The sequence below is a fragment of the Strix aluco genome, chromosome 4 (genome assembly GCF_031877795.1).
Source record: "Strix aluco isolate bStrAlu1 chromosome 4, bStrAlu1.hap1, whole genome shotgun sequence".
Taxonomy (NCBI): domain Eukaryota; kingdom Metazoa; phylum Chordata; class Aves; order Strigiformes; family Strigidae; genus Strix; species Strix aluco.
The window spans coordinates 806,708-829,934 of record NC_133934.1 but is presented as its reverse complement, the minus strand read 5'-3'; the positions used below and the strand labels follow the sequence as shown (position 1 = coordinate 829,934).

At 48.6% G+C, this 23,227-nt stretch overlaps 1 protein-coding gene across 9 annotated transcripts in view; it reads right to left on the bottom strand.

Moving 5' to 3' along the window:
- Positions 1–4,892: 4,892 nt before the first annotated feature.
- The window catches only part of DYSF (dysferlin), a 104,213-nt gene continuing 85,878 nt past the window's right edge, over positions 4,893–23,227 (bottom strand). For all 9 annotated transcript variants that reach the window (XM_074821728.1, XM_074821734.1, XM_074821730.1 and 6 more), the window contains 5 exons: positions 17,118–17,217; positions 15,312–15,490; positions 14,495–14,604; positions 14,007–14,154; positions 4,893–7,975 (listed from right to left, as the gene is read on the bottom strand). In XM_074821728.1, coding sequence (XP_074677829.1) covers positions 7,937–7,975; positions 14,007–14,154; positions 14,495–14,604; positions 15,312–15,490; positions 17,118–17,217 — 576 coding nt within the window. In that variant the 3' untranslated portion in view covers positions 4,893–7,936. The remainder of the gene's footprint in view (positions 7,976–14,006; positions 14,155–14,494; positions 14,605–15,311; positions 15,491–17,117; positions 17,218–23,227) is intronic.

Genomic DNA, 23,227 nt, shown 5'->3' with positions numbered 1-23,227 from the left:
TGTGGTATTGATTCAGTTCAAAGAGTGGGGCCGTCACTCATTGATGCCCATGTTTTCTTTGCACAATTCTTCCACTACATGACACGTAGGCAGCACCCCCCAGGCCTGAGGAACCATTTGCTCTCATCTCCTGCCTCTGCTCCAGAAGGAGGATGGAGAAGTGACAAAGGTTGCATTAAACCCTGCAGCACTGATCCTCTTGTATAACTCCTTTTGCAATCATTTAACATTATATTTGCAACCTAAAGGGGAAAGACCTTGCTCTGCACAGAAATGCTCAGCCCCACTCAGGGTTCTGTTCTGAGATTCCGCTTTGTCTTGTGGCTACAACTTCACATGAAGGTGCAAACATGCCAACCTGGATCACAGGCATGTTTGTTTTCTTTCCTTGTTGTTGTGACTCAGTCATAGTGTCCTAGAGCCATAGTTGGGAGAAAAGACATTTTTAGTCCTTGTTCTCCAGACTTGTTGATGGGACTCACTTGGCTACAAATAAACATCTCAGCTGGATACCATCAGCTCCTAAAGACTGAACACAAAATGACTCCTCCAGAACTGTGAAGCAGGACAAGACCCTTTGATGTCTTGATCCTGAACCAGCTGAGCACTGCAAATGCTGCAAGGAGGGAATATGATCCCCACTCCTGATGCTGACCCCCTTTCCCCGGAGGCCAAGGGAACAGCCAGTCTGTCTGTGCCCAGTACCTCAGGTGAAAGATAAAGTATGGGCAGTGCAACAGTCATTCAATCCTGGCTCAGCAAAGCAGCAGCAACAGCCACCCTTTACTGGGATTATTTTATCACCTCACAGGCCGGATGATCTTGCATATGGTCTGAAACTAATGCCGGACACCTAGCACACAGGTGCCCACAGAAAGAGGGACAAGCCCCTGCGGAGTCACAGTAGAATGGACTGGTTGCTAAAAACATCCTGCATAGGGAGCAGCTCGCTGCCAGCCCCGCAGACCTGGGAATCAAGGGGACAGTGAAGGGACAGAGCACAGAGGAGAGCACAGAGCCTTGGTGGGTTTTCCTAGCGCTGGTCACAGTCACTGACCTCAGCAATACCTTGAATTCACCCTTAAACCTTGAGCAAGGGATTCAGCACTGAGAGGGATTACAACACACTCTGTTTGAGTTGCAAAACTGCTGCACTTTTCTCTGCAGTGTCTGTCAATTTGAGCTCCTCTGCAGCCGAGCTTTGGATCCAGGCAGCAGCAGAGCTGTGAGACACTGTCTGCCTGGGATGGCAGGTTGCTGCAGCCAGGATGGAGGAACAGAAACATTAAGTGCCAAATCTTGAGGGCACAGACACAGCTGGTTGCTGGAGACCCTCCAGAGACGGTGCCAGGATAGAGCTGGCAGCATGGTTGTAACTTTGTAAGGTGCCTCTGGGAGCAGAGAGAAGATATAGAACCCATAAAACCTAATACCTATGTGGAGGAAAATAGCCATGGTTGTGCCACTGACTTACTCCAGTCCCCATTCAGAGGATTGCCTGAGAAGAATTGATTATTTTAATTTTACGGAGACAGTGACCATTTTTCTGCCGTGTGTACAGCTCCTGGCACCACAGTCCTGAATGAGCCCCTGGTAACACCAGCATCGTCAGCATTACTGTTTGTATTGTTATCATAGCATAAATAACTGTAAAAATTAATTTTAAGCTCCCAGTAGTTATCACCTCAAGTAGCTCTGGCCTGGAGCTTTCCAGCAGAAAACCTGGTTAAGGTGTATTTCTGCCTCCTCGCCCTATCAGGGACTTGTACAGGACCCAAAGGCTTTGGTAGAAATGGTCTCTCACACCATAAGCTTTAGGGCAGAGTTAAGCCATCCACAGCATAAGAGACGCCTGCTCTTGCTCCCGTGCCAATCCCACAGCTTTGCAGTGCTGGGCAAAACATGGACTTCACCAGCAGTGCTGGGGAGCCGCAGGCTGTTGGCCCAGGAGCTGCAGGAGGAGAAGCTGGGACACCCACCACGCAGTGCCAGGGGACCCTGTTCGACACGCCTGGTAGTGGGTACAACTGTGCAATGTTCCTTCTGATGGATGAGGAGCCCTGACACTGCTCCGAGGCAGGGACAGAGCGGCCAAGTGCCAGGGAGCCGAGCAGTCTGGAGTCAGCCGAAAGGCCAAAGCAGAGACCAAGTTGCACTCAAAGGTAAAAGAAAGTTTCACAGCACTGAGCCTGCTCTGCTGCAAAGCGTGTTTAAAGCATTGGTTATTTGAGGAGGCTGGGATGGGAATGGGAAAAGCAGACAGGGCAAAAAAAGCTCATTTTCCTTCTGGAAGCTGATGCACGGTGGAGACGAAGACACAGTAGTTTCACGCCCCATTGCTTGGGTGTCTCCATCCTCACTCAGTGCAGAGCCCAGAAGGCGCAGTGCGCAGATCGCCACAAATTATCCCACAAGTGCATGGCGTTTGGCTTGTCTGGGATGAAGACAGACTGCAGCAACATGGACAAGGCTGGCGGCTGTCCCAGCAGTGATGGCATGGTGCTGTCCACGGAGAAGGTTCATAGCAAGCTCAGGCTATCAGCCCAGGGGCTCCAGAGCCAACGGAGCAGCCTTTATACTCATCATACCCCTCTCTATGCTTGCCTATTCCAGGACCAGCAAACACCATTCTGCGTCTGGGAGTGTTTTAAGGGGTTAGACCTCAGGTGAAGACTGAAATGAGTTGTGTCACTGAGGCCAGGGCTATTTCCGCCTTCCCATCTGAAGATTAATGGACTTTGGGGCCAGGAGGCCACAACGGTCTTCTCTACAGAACATCCCATTGGGTCAACTCTCCTGGCCTCCGTGCACCAGGCGTGTTCCCGTCCTGTCAGCAGGTAATGAGCAAAACCGACCGCAGGCCCCGTCCTCGGGGGTTAAACCAACAAACACAACTGCAAGCGGCTTCACAAAACGTTTTTTTATGGCAGCGCCTTGATCTGGTTCCCACCCCTCGTCCCCCTCGCCCTGCACCACCTCCTTCTTCTCAAACCACTTCATTGCAAGCCACCCTTCTGGGTAGAAACTTCTCTCTTCTGAGCAAATAAGACCAGGCAATGAATACAGAATTGTTATTATTGAAGAGAAAAATCAGTTCAGCTTTTTTGCTAGGTTTTTTTTTCAAATGTGCGAGCAAGGCTGCTGGAGGTTAAGGGAGTTCAGCCCCTGAGCGGGGTGGCAGCTTTCCAGCTCCTCGTCTCGCTGCCCTCCAGCTCACAGAGCTGAGCCCAGGCAGTGTGAAACACAACGGGGTGTTGTCAGGGCAGCCCCGAAGGAGCTCACACACTTCATAACTCCAGCCTTAGATTATATACAGCATCAAGTTGGCAGCTGAGGAAATAATAGAAAAAGAAGCATCACGGAAGTGTTCAAGCAGCGGAACATTTTGCAATTAACTTTTGCGTGCACCCATGCATGGGCAGGCACAGGCATATGGGCAAGACTTGTCCCCTCATCTCCTGCCACCTGCTCCTCCTCAGCAAGGACCGTGTCTCTTGTGCCTTCAGCATGGTGACACAGTTTGTCGCCCTCTGGGACTTCCCACTGATGTGTGGGGTGTGAGAGGCTGCAGTGGGGCTGGGCAGGCTGGGTTTGGACAATGCCAGCCCAGAGTGCCTGCTTGAACGTCTGCATCATCCTCAGATGAGGTCTAGGACATTCAGGTCTCCTCATCCCCTGCCTCCCTAGATGCCAGGCACCATCCTAAAACATGATGCAGTGGAGAGGATCTCCTGTGCCAAAGCAGGCAGCACCCATCTGCACCCTTCCAGACCAATGGAAAGGTGTTCGGGGGGGATTCAGGCACAAATAAACCCCATCTCAGCAGCAAATCTCTCTGCATACCTGGAGCATCAACTTGACACAGCCTGTTGGTGCTGAACAGCTCTGAAAAAGTGTCAGGAGAATTAATCCTTGGGTCACTCTGGATGATGGCTGTGTTTGCCGGACGAGTCTGTCTCTCTGGGGAAGAAACAGACCCAGACCCAAAGGGACTTGATGCTCTCTGAAGCCCAGAAATGGGAAGAGGAACAGAGACAAGCAGGGGAAGGGTCTTCACTTGGGCTGAGAGCTGCCAGGGCCGAGTCCTGAGAAGGATCTGGATATTCACCTTCCAGCAGCTCAGGCCCGTCCTCATGAGCACCTGCACAGAGACACGCATGCCCGGAGCAGCCGGACGGGGTGAACTCCTGCTGCCTTCCCCGCTGCAGCAGGAGGGTGAAATCTGTGGGATCCTTCTGCCCTCTCCCATTCCGCAGCCATCCACCCCCTCCCCAGCCACCTGCCTTTCAGTGGGCGTATTTTGGATGTTCAGGTTTATAAAATAAGTGGCCATCAACCTCTTTGTGAGTGACTCACCAGGAAAATGCTGAAGGTGGTCTCCTCAAAGCTACGGACAGCAGGAGCTTCCCACGGCTCCTTCACCCACCCCACTCACACTCGTGTGCCTCCTCCCGCCTCACGGGGTGCTCCAGATCACAGACCAGCCTTGGGAGTTGCCACACGTGGTCTCCCAGCTCACGGGACAAGGCGTGTGATCCCCACATAAAGCCTGCACGGTGTCAGGGATTGGGAGACCGCTCAGAGCACCGGGGAGCACACACGTCTCACAGTTGGGTCATGTCGCTATTCTGCAACACGGTGTCTTGGGTGCAAAGTGTGAGAGGCAAAGGTACGAGCAGCTGTGTTACCTAGGAAGACAGCAACCCCCATCCCACCTCTGTCTTCCTTTCTCCACACTCTGTTCTCTCCTCCTGCTTCTGCTCCCTTGCTACAGCAGCAGAGAGAAACCGCCGTTTCCCCATCCTGTTCCTTCCAGCTGAATTTTTGCGTTCCCACACCAAAGAGGGACGGTGCCATAATTCCATCAACACAATAAAATACACCAGGAAGCAGAAGGTTTCAGAGCATTTCATTTGTAACCACAGTGCATTTTGCATTATTGTATATAAGGCATAGACAGGTGATAAATACGTCTTACAGCCATTTCAAACCCCTGAATAACAGGGAGCCACAGGGAATACTTCATATAGGTCCTACCTCCTGGCTGGCTTTGGTGGAGAGACATAACCGAGCTACGAGGGCCCACAGTCAGGTGCAGAGATGGACGTGGCTGCTCAAGCAGCAATGCAAATGGGATTGAGTCGGTGTTTTCGGACACTCAGACCTGCTTTTACCCACCACAGAGTCTTCTTGGCATGAAAATTGGCCCTGCAGCCTGGACACGGAGTGCGGAGGATTGCATGCAGGGATGTAACCCTTTACTTCTCCTTACGCAGTTGGATGCCCTGGATCCTGCTTTCCCTTCACTGATGACCCACTCTGGTTTGTCACGGAAGAGCTGCTGGTAAGTGCTGGGGAATAAAATATGGTTTCTCACTGGGAGAGGCTCTGGAGAGGTGACACACAGATGTGTTTTGGTAGGGTTGCTTGTCTCTGCTGAGACAGTGGTCATTGTGATAGGATGGATGCTGAGCACCCAGATATAAGCAGTGTTTTGCATTCAAGCATGGGTCACTCATCTCTTTGGGGATCTTGGCACCAAGATTTTGTTTCTGAAATAGGTAGGGGTCCCAGGACAATAATGCCAAGGTGAGAAATTTTACAGTCTCTGCAAACCAAAGCAAGGAATTGAAATAATGGGCCTGATTTCCCACCATGGGTAGGAGAGCAAGGCATGCCAGCACTCAGCAAGACAAGCAGACCCACCCCGGCAGAGCTGGGTCATGGCGGAAGAGGTGCAAGGACCAACCACACCACCATTCTCATAAAATATAAACCCCAAAACTCATTAAGATGCAAACACAAGCAACTTTCATCCTCAGCTCATCAGATCCTGAGGGAGAAAGCATTGCGGAAAATTTGACCAAGACCTGGTAGTTTGATAGTGGCTAATAAAAGGGGGTGTGGATGCGAAATGAGGTTGGGAGGCTTCTAGGGAAAAACTGAACAAATGCAAAAATGAAGCATTTAACTGTGCCGGTAAAATGAAACACCCACCCTGGGGCATGCAAGCCCAGAGCCGACTTCACCACTCAAGCTTTCGGGAGAGGGATGGTGGATCGGCCAAACCTCGGGAGCAAGGACAGGTTTTTATAGCTGCACGTTCTCCACGTCAAAGGCACCGTCTTCACACATGGCAGCGAGCTGCCCTGTGCAATCCGGGTGCTGTTACAGTACTGAATAACAAGGGATTTAATGCTCAACGCATTACATTCTGATCCAGCAAAGCAATTAGGCGTGTGCTTTTATTCCCTGCCTTCTGCTAAGCACAGGCTTAAGTGCCTTGCTGGAGCAGGGCAGGAGCTTACACGAGCACAGTTTGTCCTGAGGAACTCCTCTCCCCCAGGATCACTTTTCACTGCTACTTGCTCTCACATGTCACGCTGAGTAGCAACAGCTCCGGGGGACAAATGAAACCAAGGACAACACGTCTCATCCTGCTGAAGGGCAGTGGGGGAAGATCCGTTTGTCATCAAAGGGACCGTAGCAGAAGCCACGCGGTGCGAAGCAGCAGGACAGCTCTCTCGCAAAGGGACATTTGTTTTCATGCCTGATGCTCCTGTTCTGGGAGGTGGTTCCTTGCAGGATGAGTGGAGGCAGGATGAAAATTTGAGGCTAGTTCTGTTTTGATTAGCATCCTTGCATGGCGTGAGCCAGCACTACAAAACACTAGAAATCCCCTTGGTCCACACCGCTCCATCTGACTGCAGCAGCAGAGAGACAGACGGACAGGAGGAGAGAATAGAAAACAGCAGAAATGTCCCAAGACTGTCATCCCAGCCCTGTCACAGCTGCCGTTTGCTCTGTGGGAGGCTGAGCAAGACCTGCAGGGTATGTCTCATAGTAATTTGTTTGCAAAGCAGAAAACAAACAAGCCTGCTTCCAAAGGTGCAGGTTATCTGCCTCATTAGCGCCCAGCAGCAGCGAGTTGTGCGGCTGACACTGCAGTCTGGTTTGTGCTGTTTTGCTTAAGGATGTTTTGGAGCACAGGAGAAAAAAAAAAGACTAAGACATTCACCGAACTGTGGCTGCAGGGGTTGCACAGAGCAGGCGAGGAGAAAAGCAAAGTCCACATGCACTGCTGTGCTCCTGGGATCGCTCTCTGGGTAGGGCTCAGCCCGACTCTGCTTTCTGCCGCTACAGCACTGGTTTTGAAGGGAGGCATGTGGGACTGTAGAGGTGAAAAAGCAGCTCAGAGAGAAAACAAAGTCCAAAAAGCATGAGCCAGACATGAGCGCAAAATTCAACGGGAGTTTTGATTGAGCAATTACCACCAACTCCTGCCCAGGTTTTGCACCTCAGCCTTTTCCCCGGGTCCTGTATCTTGTGGGTTTCACTCTCTTTGGAAACATGTCAGCCCAGGGTTTCAGGCTGTGCAGCACATCTCACCTTCAGTAGACTTTATACATGTAGAAACCAGGTAATACACAATGCACAGCAAAGGAAAACTGAGGCTTGTTCTGAGTGCAAAGAAAATTGTGCTCAGAACCTGAGAGATTTTGGCTTGCACGTGTTGCCTACGCCAGCAGCCTGCAACTCCTCTGCTAAGGTCTGCAATATCTTTGTACACTCACAGATATATATGAAAAGGTCCTTTTCTCCCCCACCCTCTTCAGCTGTGCACTGGGATTTGAGCTTTACAAATCAGAGCAGCTTAACCAAAAAAAAAAAAAAAAAAAGGACAGGCAAAGAAGTAAAATAAGAAATATTTCAGAGTAGGTATTGTTTACGTGCTGCTTCCAAGGCGAGTGCTGTAGGTGGGATTCTGCATACTGCATCAGGGTAAGTTGTATCTTCATCTTGGCAGCAGCCTAAGCCTGAGTGAAGCTGTTCCTTCTCCATCTCCATCGGCTGATGTGATCCAGTGCAGAGCCACAACTTCTTTCCAAAATCCCCAGGCAGGCATCAGACCTTTCAGGTGTTTTCCAGCACAGCTTCAGTTGAAAGGTTTCACTAGTTTCATAGCAGCATAGTTCTAGAAGGATGGAAAAACAAGGGGAGAAAAAAAAAAGCTGATTTGAAGCAGGTACAGCAGGGCGGCATGTGGAGGTTAAAAGGCTTTTGGGGGCATGGCACAGAACTGCAGACAGGGCTGGAATCAGGGCAGGGCAAGCTCCCAGCCCCAGCCTGCAGAGATGAGCAAGCAAAAAGTGCGTTCCCACTAGCAAGGACGGTAGAAAGCCCAAGACACGTGAGAAAACTGGTCTTACCTTCTTCTAGTAGAAGCTACGGGTCACAAGCACCAAGCAGCAAGCACCAGGAGTCACTCCTGGACTTTGATTGCTCCTTCCACCAGTTTTTAAAATAAATTTTCACCTCTTCGTACCCTTGTAAGAAATTTGGCACCATCTCAGTGCCCACATGCTTTTCTTGCAGGGGAGGAGACATGTCCAGCTCTTTGCCAAGTTGCTGCGGCCTCCTGGTGCCCCTTCCCCTCCGCTCTCGCTTTATGCTGCTCCCCCACAGACCCTGAGGCTGGATTCTCTACCCAAGCCCTGACCTCGTATCCTTATGGCTCCTTCTCCCCATGATCCCCCCCAGAACTCATCCTCTCTGTCTGTTGGGTTGGACCCTTTAGAAAGGGTCCCTGGCCCCGGTCTCTGAGCATCCACCAAGCCATGCCATGAAGTTTTCTGGTGATCGCTGCTTTCCATGGGCCAAAACCTGCCCCCAAGGTCCCACCAGCAATCAGCTGGTCTGAACAGCAAGAGGACGGTTCTCAAGCCTTGCCCCACCCTGATTTAGTCTCTTAGTACAAACCTAGCCTGCAGGTCCATGGACTATCTCCAAAGAATCTGCCAAAGGAAATCAAGAAAGGCAAACCTATTGCTGATTTTTGTTTCTCTGACTTGACTTAACACCTCAGCCATCTGTTTCAGCATCATCGTTTGGTGTGGGTTTTGTTCCTAAGAGCAGACACCCCAGGCAAGACCTCCCCGTGCCTGTTTTCTGGGTGTCTACTGTCCCTGTTATTGCACAGTGAAATGTGGGGCTGCTGTAGAAAATGAGGTGTCACAGTATTTTAGCCTATTTTACGTGCAGTTCGCTCCTTGAAAGAACATGACAGCACTGTGAAAAAGAATAAGCTGTGTAAACGCTGCTTATCAAGACCACAATGAAATTACAGACAAAGATGCATGCTTAGGTCGTTTGGAAAGAGCTATATTTAAAGTAGCTCTGATTCAAACCCCTGCAACCACATACTAGCCAGTTTGGAAGTCCCTCCCAAGCATATTGAATTTAATTGGTACAGGATGTTCTATCACTCTGTCACTTTAAAAAAACAACTTTGGAAACAAAGCATAGTGCTAGTTACCAGCGAGATCTTTGGAGGAACAGGGAAAAAAGAAAGAAAAAAAAAAAAAACAAAACAAAAACACAACAAAAGTAAAGTCTGACCAAAGGCATCTTGATAAATTACAACGTGTAGCAAATTATAAGGCAGTTTGCCAACTGAGGATTTCTAATAATGCCATAAATCAAGTAAGCAAAGTTAGGGCAGTTTACCAGAAGTCATTAGAAAAGCCTCCAGTGACATATAACCTTCGAATTCATTATCCATCCATTTGTCTTTCAGAGTCTATCCTCCAAAACAGTCCTATTTTTTATGATTTGACTGGTTGCATTCTGGAGGGTAGCAAGTTTTCTGTCCAGCTATGAATTTGTATTAACAAAGTGTTGAAAGCCAAGCAGGATTATCAATCAGCGCAGAAAGCGAGCTGTAATTAGAATTAATGGCAACGGCAGCAACACTGGGCTTGCAGAACACAAACAGAGCTTTAAAAGGTAGTAAACATTTTCATGGTGCTGCAAAGCAGAGCTGACTCCAGCTGGAAGTAGCGTTACATTTTGCTATGGTGGTAGCCACTAAAATCTTTACAATAATCACTGCTTCAGGGAGATAACTTCACCACCGTATTCCCTACGGGTTACGGGGGCAGAAACCCGGGCTGGACTTTTATAACCTTTTCTTCTGACCTTGTGTCTAACCCAAGACTTTCACTCAACTGTTCTCGTGGCAGAAGGCAGAGCTTTTCTCAGCTGTGGCAATGTCGGATGAAAAGTCCATCAAAATCACTGGACCTTTCCAAAAAGGCCCACAGCATGCCCTAAATGAGCGCAGCTGGACAGGAGCACAGGGTGGAACTAGAGCATATCTTGTAGAAAGACATTCAATCCCGATACGTGGACGCCTAGAGCAGCGATGAATTTACCACAACCTTTGGCAAATTGTTCCAATGGTTAATTGCCCTTCGTCTCAAAAATTAGCATCCTATTTCCACTGGAATAGTTCCTCTAACTTCAACATCCAGCTACTGGATCTCATTAGCCTTTCGTCTGTTGTTAAAGGAGTCTTCTGATGTCAAGTTAAATCTAAGGACCATCTAAGGAAATCATATAGGAAATATCCAGGGAATGCTGTTCCCAGAGTCCTAGCTTGTACAGACCATAATGACAACCACTCTGCAAAGAAAGCTAAGGCAAACCAGCGAGTAATCTAACACTAAGACTGGGTGGAAGAGCCCAAGTAAAAAAATGAGGAACCTCAGAATATCAGATTTTCAACATTTTTTCCCATTTTTGTAAAACTAAACAACTTTTTTTATGGAAATTTGCAATACTATGCAGTTTTCCACCCAAAACCAAAAGGCTTTTCAGTTGGAAATGGCCTCTCACCCACTAAAATGAGTTGCTCTGTAAATAGTTGCACTAATGACGACGGATTTCTTATGGACTTGTGCCTAAATTTTCCATACTACTGTACTCCCAGCTCCCCACGGATCCTGATGAACCTCCTCTTCATCCCAAACCACTTCCAGACCCTTCCTCCCTTCTGCAGGTCCCCCCTGCTCCTTCCAGGGACCCCTGAGCCCACCAGGGCAGCCCCGGCATGTTCCCTGGTTGGAAAACAACGGCTGGTTGCACAAAGCTCTCCTGGGAAAAAGACTTTGAAGAGTACCCGAGAGGAGGAATGGGAAGATTTTTATCCCAGCCCGTGATCCATCACACATACTCTGTGTCCTGAGGACGGAGGAAGCACAAAGGCGCCACATCTTCAAAGGTTTCTGATTCGGTGAAGCAGCTCTAAAGGCTGTTTTGCAGAGTATTCTGCAATATAGCCTTTAGAAAATACTTCCCTGGGGTGTAAAGCATCTCCTGATGGGTATTCTGAACAAGAGCAAGACACCAGCTTCTTCGTTCACTGAAAAGCCTGAGCTTTTGGGAACTGATGTTTTTGGGCACTGCTGTTGGGAACCACAGACAGCCCTTCGCCGTTTCGGGTGGAAGCACACAGCTTTCGCACGGGACATTTGCTCTTACCCTCCAGCTACTCTGACCACAAAGCTGGGACTGTGGTTGGAAGCTTTCAGCACTGTATGGGTAATAGGAATAAATTTTTTTAAAATCCCATTTTTACACCAAGAGCCAATGAAAATGCCCTGGTTTTGCTTTCAGGGGAGGTTCCTGCCTGTCTGGGGTGGAGGGTGACCTGCACAGGTTAGCTTAGCTCACGGGACCGTTACATTTCCCAGGGCGTTTTGTGGGCAGATGTTTCTTGGGTAAAAGATATATCGTCCTTCGGTGACCTCAGGCAGAGTCCAAACAGGACAAAATTTGAACCCAGAGTTCAGACTTCTCTGGCAGCATCTGGTGTGTGGTACACAACGCTCCCAGGTGGAGAGGCTGTGTGCAGGCAGGGCATTCACACTGCAGGCAGGAACATTAAATCTGGAGGCAGGAACATTAAATCTGCAGGCAGGGCATTCAATCTGCAGGCAGGGAATTCAGACTGCAGGCAGGGCATTCAGTCTGGAGGCAGGAACATTCAATCTGCAGGCAGGAACATTAAATCTGCAGGCAGGTGCATTCAATCTGCAGGCAGGGCATTCAGGCTGCAGGCAGGGAATTCAGGCTGCAGGCAGGTCCCAGGGCTCCTGTGGAACCAAGGTCTAGCCGCTGAAAAGCAGTGACTGGGAGGGACCCTGGAGGTCCCAGTGGAGGGTCCCAACAAGCAGAAAGCTGTGGAAAAGCTCTTCATGCCAGGCAAAAAGGGCAGCAGGAGCAGGAAAACAGTAACTTCCCCTCTGCAGCACCCCTCAGCATCCCTGTGTCCCTGCTCCTTACCCCCTCCCTGCTCAGACTGATGGTCCACATGCCCCAACAGGATTCCCTTGAGGTTTCCCTGCCATCACCCACCCCTTTGCCCAGGATGAGGGGGTCAGGACGCACACCAAACCCTCTGCCCGCAGCATGGGACCTCGAAACTGCACGTGTAGTGGCAAGATTACATATACAGTGCTAAACACAGCAAGGTCCTGATTTTAAATGGGACCTGATGGTGCTCCTGGCACACAAATCAGAACAGAAGTGAGGAGGGATTGTTTTTCCATGCATTTAATCAGGGAGGTAATGGTGAGCCCCGCCAAAGGTCAGGATGCCAGGGGCATCCTTCATAGCAAACCATCACCAGCGCAATTGCCAAATTTAGTGCCTGATGAAACGGGAAAGGAACTAAATCTCCAAGTAGATACAGAACTAGCGACCTCAAAAATCTAGGGGAAGCTGGCCAAAAACAGAAAAATTCCATGAAACATGGCCTTACTTTTTTGAAATATGACTAAAAATTGACCCGACCAAAATGAAATTAAATACAACAACATTTAGCTAGGAAACAGGGAAAAATCCCAAGTAATAATGAGTGTAAATCAATATTTATAGTTTGCGAATTTTTTCTCCTCTCAACATTGTTTTTATATGATACCACTGGAACGAATGCAAAGCCACTTGCATCTTCAGGGAAACACTGAGTTCTTCTTGGTCAAAAAGGCTGGGTTTCTGGCACTTGACATAAAGGGGGGTCTCCAGGAATGGCTCCGAGTACAGGGCAGGGAGGAGGCAATGCAGCACAAAGCTGCATTCGCACAATTATTTCCTCCTTCATACTGCTTAGCACCTCCAGAACTGTTTCTCCAGCAGGCAAAGTATCCCAGCCCTTCTCATGGATACGAAGAGAGAGAGATGGGGAGAGCCATGAACTAATCCCATCCCCATTTTTCTCGACGGGAACAACCGAGCATACATGACTTCATCTGAAAGTGATTACGACGGCGAGGAGAAATTCCACACCTCGCTTTTCGGTTGCACATTGCAAGCACACAAAGCCATCTGCAAAAGGCAGCCACGTTCTCTCACATGAAGTTATAAATTACCCCAATGAGTTCTTTTATAAAAAAAAAAATAATAATAATTCATATACAAGGAGCAGAATTTGTTAAGTGCTGGAAAGAGAGAGGCGGGTCATTTTTCTTATCAGTTTGAGAGGAGGGGAAATGGCATCCAAGAGCCGGCATGAATTATTCCACTGCTGTAGAAACAGAGGAGGATACAAAAACCCATCCTAAGCCAAACTGGAAGGCCAGGGCTCCATTATTTATTTATTTTGTTTGGCCAGTGGAACTGACAGTAAGGCAAGAAAAAGCCACTTTCTTGATTAATGAGGTGAAAATCCTCCTCCTCGTTTCAGACATTGCATTGGTATAACATGCTCCAAGCCTTGATAACAAGAGACGGGGCTGCCCAAACATCTATAAACTCACTGCACCTTTAAACAATTACAGACCAATGCATTTTTTGCCGCTGCTCAGCCCTGTAAAATGGCTGCATCTCTAATTAGGCTGCGTGTTTGTCGGGGATTTTCCCACCAAGCCCACAACAACTCCAGCATCAGCTGCTCGAACCTCTTTGGAAATGACCAATTAGCCTCAGCGTCATTAGACACGAGTTGAAACACAGGCACAAAGAGTTGAGCACCTTGCAGCGAGTCTGTAGCAGAGACCAGAAACACAGACTCTCTTTTTGCCCCACCATGGGCCACGGGTTGTTCCTCAGGGACCAGCACAGGAGTTTGCAGCCACATGCACTGGGACCATCTCTGTCACCACAGAGACCTGGGGAACACCTAAGACCTTGGTCAGCCCCCCTGTCCTCTCCCACACCCATCGTACCGGGAAGGCGTAGATGAAGATCCCCAGGAAGAGCAGCAAAACGAAGAGCACAATGGCCAGGACAACCACCCACTTGTACCGCCGCCACAGGATGTACTTCAGGGTCTTGTATGGGGAGGTGAACCATAGGAAGGAGGTTTCTGGGCGCCTGGAGCCAAACAAAGTTGAGGTCACTTCTGAGTTTCACCGTAGTTTCGCCCTCCTGGATCCCCAACACCATGAGCACGCCCTGCTGTAACGAGCTGGCTGCTCACCCTGCAAACCCACAGCCCTCTGGGTAGACTACGTCAAATGCCCTCCTTGGTGGTCCAAACCACCCTGGATTGTCTCAGCTCATACACTCTGAGCACCATCAGTTCAGAAACGGAGCCTGCACAGGACCAAGCCCATTGCAGAGAGCAGACCTCAAACTGGGACCCCAGACTTTCAGTTTGCTCCTTGAGAACTCTGTGCCCCCGTGGTTACTTTGCCATTCAAGATGCTCTTACTTGGGGTCCTCCAGCCTGGGGTTCATGTTTGGCTCATCCCGACCCATGCCAGCTGGCCGCTCTTCATGCTCTTGTTCTGGCACAATTTCCAAAGTCATTTCCAGTTTGCCCTGTGTGAGTTAAACAAAAACAAACTTATAAACAGGGGGGGAAAAAAAAAAGAGAGAGAGAGAGAGGTGAGAAATGACTGTATGATGCAAAATACTGATTGGGGAAAGAAAAGCTACTTTGAGTGTAACCCAACCACTACCAACAAGGACCATGAGGAACCCAGTAAGAGCAGATTTCATACAAATCCCTCACCTGCTCACTACAATGCTCTCAGCAGATACTCCAGGACATCTCAAATGTCACTGACACCCAAGTTTAGGCAACCAACTCAGGGATCTTTTGTTGAATGACTTAATTCCCTTCCTGGCCTCCCTTACCTATGTTGAACAGTCGCCAAGGACTTGAACAGGAGCCCAGACACTTACATTTAAATACATCAGTCTGACAGCTGGAACCTTTCCCTGGTACTTGTCGCAACACAACATCATTAAGAATAGATGTGATACAGAGTCAAATTAGGTGGCATGTTCCAAAAACCACAGCAAAAATCCCACAGAACAAATGATTTCTTCTGAGGCCTTTGCATGGTGCTGGACAAATCCTGGAAAACATCCAGCTGACAAAAGCTGGTCCAGTTTGTAAAATTTGCAGCCCAAGACTGCAACGCTTGCCCTGACCTTGACTTCCTGCATGAACTTGGCCCAGCCACATCCCTCCTCAACGCTTTGAGAGTCCCCCAAGAGAACACGTGAAGAGGCCACCTTACCGCCAGGATCTTCTTTTGATCCTGCTCAGCAACACAGGGCCACCATCCCTTGACAGTTTTCTGCTCAAAGAGTGACACAAAGCGCCCTGAAGACAAGGTCTCAGCTACCAGCTCTAAGGAGCACTTCTCAGCGGTCTTAGCAGGTTTGGGCATCCTGTTGAGATCCATCTGAATGGAGCCTGCAAGGAGGAACGTTACTGGGAAGACATCTCGGTGTAACAGGTCCTTAAAATGTGGACTCTTTCCCTGAAGAAATATTCCCTGTGGCACCCTCCTGACCTCAGGGAGCTTGGGCAAACGCCCACAGAGCAAGGGGGAGAGCGGGCTCAAGTGTGGCCCTATTTATTGTTTTAGCCAGTGGGTCTTCCTAGGAATTGAGCACTTGGCATCACCGTCATGCTTAGGAAGACGTGAGCCATGATGTCCTTCTAGAAGGTGCTTCAAAATATCTGCTGACTCACACAGCTATAACGTTGGATGATTTGCACTGAAGTCAACTAAGGAGGCTGAGATTTTTAATGAAGACTAACAGATTTAGGTGAAACACAAATTGCAGACACCCAGAGTGCAGTCAGTATAAGAGCATTGGGCAGAAGGCTTGAAGATCTCCAAACAGGCTATTTTATTGCCCCACCCAGATGAGGAATTGCAGCAGGCTAAATATGAAGGACGCACCACAAAATTGATAGCTTCCTTCTCAGACAGAGTGATCTGGTAATTAGCACATTTATCTAGCCTTTAGGAAATCTGAGCTCAGTTGTCCAGGTGTTAGTTGAAAGTGCCAGCTTTTAATTTACATTGCTACACCAAACTACCTTACGGTTCGGAATGGCCAAGAACACACACAGGGTCTAGTCCTGTGGCTCGGCTGAGTGACAGCAGCTTTTTACACTGCTGTGGGCATCTCACACTCAATATCTTCTTGTATTTGTAACTTTTCTGTGCCGCAGATTCTTGTAAACAGTGACAATAGCAGCACAGATCAGGTTTGTTGTAAAACACTTCTGAAGTCCATTGATGAAAAGTGCTTTACAAAAGCCAAAGGCCGCTTTCATTTGCTGGACTTTACAAAGAATTAATGCTGGCAGTCAAGAGCTCCTGATGTGCAGAGCCAGAACTTGAAAACACACCTTGGAGAGGTTCTTTCAGCACTCAGCCTATGTAATTAATCAAAGACAGGATTTCAAAGGATCTTGATCACATATTTCTTCAGTGAAGCTTTTGATGTTTGAATTTTTTTTTTAGTGGAAAAAAAAAAGGTAGAACAAGATCCAAACAAAAAACTCGTAATGCTGGAGCCTCCAGCTTCTGCACAGATAATCTGCTGCATGGCTCTGCTATCCTCCCTATTAGAGGTTTTTCTTTTATTTTTCCCTTGACCTAAACCTAGATTTCTGAGGATGATTAACACAGCTATCACTGAAAAAGGCAAGTGTTGGGCTGATGTCTAAACATCCCAGGTAAGGTAAGGCAGCTCAAATACGTCGTTAGCCTTGATGAGCACATTTCAGCACAGACTCCGATGAGTCATGGAGAACTGGGGCCTCCTGGAAGGTGGTGGCTCTGTTGGATTTGATGATGCTCTCAACATTATGTCAGCCCAGGAACAGGCTGCTGCAGGCTGAGACTGGAAATCTGCCTAATACAAACCACTTATCATCAGTCCTGAACTTATGCTGACACCGAATCCTGTTCAGTGGCTTAAACTGGTCTCGTTACACTTTCTTCATATCCTGAAAGGATTCAATAAATTTTCTTTCCTGTCTGCATCAGCAGGGATGGAGCCAAAAACCTCTCCCAACTTACCCAAATAGTCATCAAAAGAGAACTTGTCATTGTCCCAGATCTGGAAGATAAGCTGCGGTGGAATCTTGTTTTCTGTCTTGTCCAAGCTCCAGAAGTGCTCCTAAAATCACACCAGAAAAGAAACCAAGGAAAAATAAAAGGCTCATTAGTAGAAGCGGGCAGAGCCTGGCTCCTCTCATGTCTCAGTAGTGGAAGACTTGTAACACCATGCTCCTGTTGTGTCCTGCTCCAGTTCTGCAGGCCCAGAGCCACAGGAGGACAGCACCTGCTCTGGCCAGTTCTTGAACAAGGATGCTCAGTGGAAAACCCCAAGATGCTTCTGGAATGTGAGTTGGTATCAATTTGTGCCTTAATTTACTGACAATATTTTAGCAAACAGGCACCACAAGCTTGCAAATAGGATCTTTTGGAGTGACAGCATCATATTCACATGATTTAGATGAGAGTGACTCTCCAAAGTGAAGAGAACAACAAGTGTTGGGTGCCGGTGCCGTCAAACTTCACCTTCCTCTTAATTAGTGGAAAAATGGAGGAATAGCACTTATGGTAGGCAATTCACTACATCCCTTCCCCTTCTGCCCATCTCTAACCCCAGCTCGGCCAGCAGCCAGAGCCCTGCATGTGTCGGGATCCATCACTGCTCTGATCTGCTGCCAGGTCTATCGGAAGCCGTTTGTGTGCTGTTGGTCAACTCAAGGCCAGCAAACACCTCTACCACCTGTAGGCAGCCTGTGGCTCCTGAGTTTACTTACTAAACATGAATATGTACAGAAAGAGGCTGGTACTTTCATAGCAGCTCACTGTGCGGTGGGTTCCTCAGTTCTCAGATGACTTTGTTCATCTTTTCTGCACATCTCCCAGGTTTTCATTCCCAGGACAGGTGAATGTTAGAGTTGGACATGGTACCCCAGTCAATCTGCTGCCAATACTACATTGGGCTGCTGCCAAGCTGCATACATGTTTGCCATATTTATTACTATGTCTAAGTTTAAGAAAGGAGAGATTCAGAGCACCAGTGAGTCGTGATGTCCAGAGCCTGGCTCCCGGTACAACCAATCAAGTGGTGGCACTGTGGCAGCTGATTTCAATCCTTACAATGCGAGATCTCTCACTGCCTATATGCCTGTCTCATCTCTATTAAATGGGCAATTTTTTGTCTATTCCCTGCCACTGGAGCTGCTGTGACAACCTGTGGAAAGGTTTTGCAGCAGTCTCAGAAGCCTATTTGCAAAGCACCAGGAATGAAAATCACACCGTGAGCATCCCCTGTGATTGTCATCATTTACCAAGCCCTTGTGCAAACCTTGATCATCCATCGGTCCTGCAACCCGGCCACAGCAGTAAGGAATAGCCACTGCCTGGGAGACAGCATCCGTGTGGGATGAGCATGGGATCAGCAACAGAAGGAGGCAGCAATTTCTGCTTTCTGGGGAGGAGATGGTTTCCAAAACACTCACCCTTGAGAAGTTTGCAACTGCAGTGGTCTGGTTACTACAGTGAATAGGTCAACAGCAAGGCAGATGGTCTGTCTTCTGGATAGTCAGACCAACACTCCCCAAAAAGCCAGTCAGGGGGAACATTTAAATGAGACTTCTCCAACCAGGAGGGTTGGAATCCCATTACTGTGACAATGAGCTTGCGGTCACATCATTACAATATATGGTGGATATGTGCCCATGCCACAAAATTTGCTGTTTATGTGGTTGCAACCAGTAATATTTCCCTACAGGGATCTAATACCACTTTTGGGATGCCACAAGATGCCTGAGAGTTAGGACTGAGAAGTGTTAGAACAGAAGGAGTGAGACAGAGAAGCACAAAAAGCCGAGGTCTTGTTATTTCTGGCTCCAGCCAGGGCTTGCAAAGAGGAGGCAGAGTCACGGCCGGTGTCTACTGACAGCACAGGCTCAGAGGTGTGTCCTGTGGGCAATGCCTCCTGCCACACTCTTGCAACATGGCAGTATCATAAACGGAACAGATTTAATTAAAACCAGGAAACTTCAGCATTATTCATGACACATATGTAGCACCATAAATTCACTGCGGTGGCTACAAGACTCTGATTCATTATATCGTGCAATATTAAAAAAAGGGGGGAAAAAAAGAATGTGTCACACTCCATAAGAACATAAATATTCAAGCAGGGAGACTGTGGGCACTTAAATCCCATCGAAACTGGTTTCACTTTAAGAGATCACCCTGGACGGTTATATTTCAATTTAGCTCCATTCCCCGCCTTGCTTTGGAAAAACACGCCAGCATTTTTGCAATGGAGCATTTTATTTATGCATTTTAAATATTTTATAATCTAGAAAAATAAAATAAAGTCAATGGAAACTTCCATCTCTCCCCCTCTGCTCATTGCAATGTATTAAAATGTATGTTTATTCAAGGCGGAGGGGGGGGTGTTTTCCCAGCTAATAAGTCATTTTAAATTAAAACTGCTAAAAAGGGAAAGAGCTTATGGTGATTCTTCCCTTTCCCATATATTGGCCAGGTCCTGCACTGCAGAAGGGTTGTTAGTCATCCAGAGGAGAAAGCCCCCAGGAACCACATACCCATGGCTAAAGAAGGCAGCCAGATGACCTCACCATGGGTTGGAAAGGTGCATCTGGGACCTGTGAGATGGAGGAAGAGCCACAGCAAGACACCACGGGCTCCTTCTTATTGCCCCTTGCCAGGGCAATCCAGGCACCCCCATCTATGCTCAGCTTGGGAGAGGATGAAACTTGTCCTACAGGTGCCTCTTCCTCTCTGGTCCCTGGCTCAGAGGCTGATTTCACCACATCTGCATTCATCAGACGTGTCCACGCTCCCAGAGCATCGCTACGCTGCTTTGTGGGTTGAAGTACCTCTCCAAGCACATGTCGGACCTTCTCTTTACACCACCCCATCCAGCTGAAGTTGAACACAGGCAAAATTTGTCACTTGAGCCGCCCCTCTGAAAGGGAGGTGAGGTGGTGGCAGCTCTGCTCTCTGGCAAAGGTCCTGCCTGCTGGAAGACCCAACCCCATGAGTGCCCTGATGGAGAAAGAGGACGAACCAGGAAAAGGAGCAGGCTGTTTTGAGACCCAAATTACTGCCGCAGTCTCTGAGCTGCTGCAGCAATCTCCCCCCTGCCCTTGGTGGGCTCCTTTCCTCTTCTCCCAGGACAGGAGGAGAGCACCCTGAACCCAGGTCAGAGCCAGCAGGTGCTGCGGTGCCTTATGGCCATCTCCCACGCAATAAAACACAACTGGAGAAGAGTCCCCTGGGACTGACCGTGCAATTGCTGGCAAACACGCAGGACTTTGGGTTTCCACCTTCCCACTGTGATGCCCAAGGACTTGCCTGCACTCAAAGCCAACAAAACCCATACCCTGGTCCAGTGGGTGTTCACTGCATCCCCCCACCTCCCCAGCACCACTTCTGCCCCTGAGAGCAACACCCTGGCTTGCCGGGGACTCCCTGCCTGATGAAAGATGACTCAGGCAGGATTTGACCCTTTCCTGGTGGCAATGCAGAGCTTGTACAACGCTAGCACGATCTGTACAGCTTTGGCCTTTCTTGTGGAAAAACAGTGTAAATGTGGTTTGGCTGGTGGCGAAGCTTTCCTCCTTGGAGCCCCGTGAAGCTGGGGACACGGCAGAGCAGAGCTGGAAGGGCAAGCTGGGGAAGGAGGAATTTGATGCTGAGCTAAGTTTATGGGTCCATTTCAAGGCAGTGTGAAATTTGCCTCCATGATTAAATCTAGCTACGAAAGTTCACTATAAAAACAACCCACGGCAAGAAATTTATTTCCTAGCCTTTTGCAAGACATGGAAAGGAAGGGGGCTTGAATTATTGTTTGGGGGTTTGTTTTGCAGTGTAGGGGAGAGAGGGGAGGCTGGTGAATATTTTACGGTCGTGAATAATGCAGCAGGGGACGCAGGAAAAAAAAATAAGCTCATATCACTAGAAAAGTGTTGACAGGGCCGCATTTCTTCTGGGTTGCTTATGTGCTACAGAATACAAAGTAAGGAGCAACCCCGCTTTTTCGAGGAGGCAGTGAAGCCCCAGCGTGTTGGTGCCCAAGCAAGCCTGGCCTGTTGCAGCGTGAGCATGTGGGGGAGTACCCGGTCCCTCATCCTGCAGCAACTGGGTAGCCCCAGACATGCAGGAGACCCCCTTGGATGTCAGCCCAGAAGAGCCTCCTCTCCTGCAGTCTGTCCTGCAGGACCATCCTTCAAGGTGTTGAGAAACTGCTTCTCTGAACCTCATCCCGTTGGGATATTTCACGTCTTCGTAGCAAGCAGGTGGCTGAGAGCACTTGTTATTGCACCTTTACTGGACTAACTTGCCTCTTTGATCTCCCTGCTCTTGCCAGCTCTGACCGTGGCATTGCAGTTCCCATGGCACTTGGTTTTTTGCATCTTCCCCAGATCAGGATGGCAGCTGAGCAAAATCCCGAGTGTAGAGCATCTGCTGTACATTGGGCACAGCCTTGCCAATACCTGGAGAAGGACTCCAGGCATCACCATGCCATAAGTGTGACATAGTCATAATATTTGCTTTGGGGCACATACTCTTATTTCAGTCCCTGGAATCACTCCCTGCAATGCTTTTTTCTCAGCCTCCCATGCTTCCCTTCTGGCAGAGTTTATCAGGCTTTTGCAGGGACATGGGGCCATCCCACTGCCATTTAGGGTGCTCCAGTTCAGGCCAGTTTGTGAACAGCATTGAACCTTCAGTTCTCGACACAACCGTGCTTTGCTCATCCCTCTCCATGCATCCAGAAAGCAAAATTCACAACAGTAACTCCTGTCTGAATATCAGAGAGGCTGCCAGCGCATCCCAGGCCATGACGGCTGCCCCTGCCCTACTACAGAGGACTGTTGTGTCATTGGATCTACTTGTTGCAGTCCCATTAAAATACGTAATATATGACTGCCTTGTCGAACCTTCCTCTGGGAAAAAAAAAAAAAAATGTACTTGGAGACCATTCAAAATGTTGCATTTTGGCTAAATGTGGAAGGAAAAGGAACATTTTGTGTTTTGCTTTACTTTCTGATGTCACCAAGAAAAACAGGGAAGGACACGATAAAGGACAGGAAACAGGAGAGGAAAAAATCCAAAACTAAAAGGCAATAGCCTTTTTTTTGGCTTTCTGACACCGAAAAGGAATTACATTTTCATTCTGATAAATTATTAACTCTTTTTAACAAAAATCAGTGCTCGAAACTCAAAATTTCAAACCAAAACCAGCCAGAGCACAGAGATTTCTTGGAACACTGAGGAGATTCAGCAGTGAACATAACAGAACACGGGGATGAAACAGGGACCCAGTTGCAGAAACCTCACATGCCTCGCTATTTTTTTTATAAAAATTAAACAACAGAGAGGCCGCACACTTACCTCCAGGGTAAACTCTCACCCTGTCTGACAACTACACCGAGCCCAGGCTGCCCACAAGCTCTCAGCTGATTGAGAGCATCGCACTACGAGCCGTCACTGCACGGTGTGAGCCTCCCCCGTGCAAAATCAATTACAACAGGGACGTCCCCGCGTGCCCCACCGCTGGCAGCAGCTCCTCGTTCCCAGCTGGTGCGGATCTGCTGGGCGCAGAGGAATGCACGGGCTGATCTGCCCCAGGTGAGGGTCTGGCCCGTTGCAGGTCAGAGCTGTCAGTACCAGGAAGATGTCAGAACACTAGAATGAATTTGCAAAGTAACCAAAATCGATGAAACCAGATGGAGCTGGGAAAGCCTCAGCGCCAGGGAGGGAGGAATTTATTCTCGGCTCCATTCAGCAATAGAACAAAACAAGCTGTGAGTTACAGCCCTTCTTCCCTGCTTTTCCCTCAAATGTCTTTGTACGTTTCTCTCTAGGCAGGTTTAAGACCCCAAACCTCCCTCTTTCTCATATCACTCCTGAAGACCTAACTCTAGTACGATTTCTGGGATGTCACCAGCTGATCAGTTATAGAAAAACCCCTTCAGAATGTCAGGTTTGTTGTTCTATTCAATGCCAGAGCCAGCAAAATTGGAGACTTCAGCTGCACCTTGCAGAAACAGGGTCTCAATTATTCAAAGAGATCTGTGCAAGCATCACTGATACCTCACAGCCAGAGGGTTATTCCTGGGGTTATCCTA